This window comes from Nannospalax galili, unplaced genomic scaffold (genome assembly GCF_000622305.1).
Source record: "Nannospalax galili isolate Female #2095 unplaced genomic scaffold, S.galili_v1.0 scaffold1070, whole genome shotgun sequence".
Lineage (NCBI taxonomy): Eukaryota > Metazoa > Chordata > Mammalia > Rodentia > Spalacidae > Nannospalax > Nannospalax galili.
The window spans coordinates 146,156-149,028 of record NW_008327467.1 but is presented as its reverse complement, the minus strand read 5'-3'; the positions used below and the strand labels follow the sequence as shown (position 1 = coordinate 149,028).

The 2,873-nt window shown below is 42.4% G+C and overlaps 1 protein-coding gene across 1 annotated transcript in view; it reads left to right on the top strand.

The window, feature by feature from the left end:
- Tjp2 (tight junction protein 2) overlaps nucleotides 1-2,873 on the top strand; it is a gene marked incomplete in the record, with an annotated part of 118,886 nt that overhangs the window by 77,352 nt on the left and 38,661 nt on the right. Inside the window, 2 exon segments of the mRNA XM_029562094.1 lie at nucleotides 386-510; nucleotides 1,728-1,830. Of these exon segments, the coding sequence (XP_029417954.1) occupies nucleotides 386-510; nucleotides 1,728-1,830 (228 nt within the window).

Here is a 2,873-nt window from a genome sequence, read left to right as displayed (position 1 = left end):
GTGAGTGCCAGGACAGCTGGGGCTACGGGGAGACCCTGTCTCAAAAAGACAGAATCAGTTTTTATTAAAGATGTTCCTACTCAGGCCGACATGATGCTGTGAACAGGTCTCCTTGGTGTTTGGAACAGCATACCCCTATCTAGGTAGAAGACTGTTGCTTCTTCCCCTGTCTTTTTCAGCTTCCACAAGGCCACCCCTTTTAGATAAGGAGTTTCCCTTTATGAACCTGTCAGCTGACCACAATGTTGCTTTATTTCACTTTTCAATTGTTCCCCTAAACCCATCTATTCCCAGGTTGTCTCTGGTTATTGATTTGACCTTGACTTTATTGAGTGCTTGTAATCAATCCTGAAAAGCACTTTTCTTCTCTCACTCCAATGATCAGGATTCCAAAAAAGGATTTGGAATTGCAGTGTCTGGAGGCAGAGACAACCCTCACTTTGAAAATGGAGAAACATCAATCGTCATTTCCGATGTGCTCCCAGGGGGACCTGCGGATGGCCTGCTACAGTGAGTCCTCACCCCCTCCCCAATCCCTGCCAGGCCTGCCAGTTAAGTTTCTCTGAAAGACTCATCTTCTAGGTGCTTGTCAATCCAGTCAAATTGATAGTCAGACTGACCATCATGAAGTTTCATGGTCCACCAGTACCTACCAAGTATAGTTTATATTTGTCTGAATTTGTATTGTTTAGGAATTTAATGAAGATGGCTAGGGATGTACCTCAGTGGTGAAGCTTGTGCTTAGCATAGACAAGGCCTTAGGTAAATCTCTAACACCTACGCCCTACCGTGCATACACAGAAAAGCCGTAAACAACCAAACAAACCCTAGCCCCCACAGTTCAATAGTGAGAAAATTCTAAATAGAACAACATAAGTTCTTGACTGTTAGCCTTAAATTCAGAAGAGCCTCTTCAAAAGATGCATGCCAGCAGGAAAGAATCCAAAATTAACTATATGGCTACATTGTTCAGATAGTTCAAAAGGATTATGTTGGCATTTATAGTCTCTGTGCTTCTATCCAAGTTAGTAGTCTTTCATTTAGGGTAATATAAAATTTTAAGACAACTTGTGATGAGCCACAGTAATAGTATTCTGTGTTCTTAAAATTTCTTTTAAGAATCCGAGGCAGGGTTGGATAGATGGCTTAGTGGTTAAGCCACTGAGCCTCTTCCAGAGGACCTGGAATCAGTTCCCAGCACCCACGTGGTGGGTAACAACCATCTGCAACTCCAGTTCCAGGGGATCTGACGCCCTCTTCTGGCCTCTGCAGGCACCATGCATGCATGTGGTACATTTTACATATATGCAGGCAAAATACTCATACACATAAAATAAAAATAAAATCTTTTTTGAGGAAAAAAAAGAATCTGAGGTAAAGAAGCCAGGCATGCTACTATAAGCATTCAAGAGGCAAAGGCAGAGACTAGGAGGATCAGTAATTTAAGGTCAGCCTTGGCTACATAGTTCAAGGGCAGCTTGACTACATGAGACCTGTTCTCAAAAGAAACAAAAAAATATGAGGGAAGCTTTTGACCTCCTTGCTATGTGGCTTGCATTTTTTCCTCAGAAGAGCTTGGGACCAAGTTGGCTGAACGTGGGAGCTGTCAGACACCAAGACCTTTAAATAAACATTTTGGGTCTATTTGCTGCTTCTGTTTTATCTAAACCATTCACAATAACTCAGCGTGAGTTTTTTTGTGACTGGTGTTTATTTCTTATTTACAGGGAAAATGACAGGGTGGTCATGGTCAACGGCACCCCCATGGAGGATGTGCTCCATTCTTTTGCAGTTCAGCAGCTCAGAAAAAGCGGGAAGATTGCTGCCATTGTAAGTCCTGGGTTTGCTTTCAGCTGGCCTCAAGAGCATTCAGTATTTATGCCCAGAAGGAAATACCACTTGCTTCTGAGCATTTGACAAAGTAACCTAGGGCCAGCTAAGTTTCTAGATCCTCGATACTTTTCTAGGGTGATGTTATGGAGGATGTGAAGATATGTCTGAGTCATCCTCATGACCCTCTCAACCTTCCCCCAAAGCCAGCAGTTGTCTTACCCAAAGTTGCTGATCTCCTGCTTTATTGCTGCATCTCCCAAAAATAGGGCCATCCTATTATCAACTCTAAGAAAGTAACTGTACAGTTACTAACATCCAGTCCTTAGCCCCATTTGCCTTGAGATAAGTCTAGGAGCCAAGTTTCCCCACTATATTTGGTTATTTTCTCTTCTAGTTAGGGAGGAAAGGATTATTGCTTTTTATACTTCCAGTGACAATCCATCATAAAGGGAAGCCAGGGCAGGAATCTGGAGGCAGGAACTGAAGCATGGACCACGGAGGATGCTGCTTACTGCCTTACTCCCCTGGCCTGTGCTCAGCCTGCTTTCTTATATAACTCAGGACCATCTGCCTAGGGGTGGCACCATCAATTACCAGTTAAGAAAATACCTTACAGACATGGCTGTAGGCCAGCATGATAGAGATAATGCCTCACTTGAGGTTCCCTCTTCCCAGGCGTGTCACGTTGACAACTGAAGCTATCCAGCACATCTCTTTAGCCCTTTTTAATCTAGAAGGTACCCTTTCCCCTCCATGTGGAAGAATGTCCCTTCCTAGATTTTAATTGGATTTTTATTGACTGATAAAGGTCTCTGAGGCTTTTCATACTTGGTTAGAAGTAGATTTTGGAAACATTCAAAAGCACTGAACCCAAAACTTCAGCCATTTTCTTAATTCTATTCTGTGATTATTTATTTATTTATTTATTTATATTTATTAATTTTGGTCTCTGGTTCTAATGTCTTCTGTCTGGAAATTGGGACTCAGTAGCTCAGTATACCAATTTTAAGGGATGTAGGTTTTTGGTGCCACAACATACC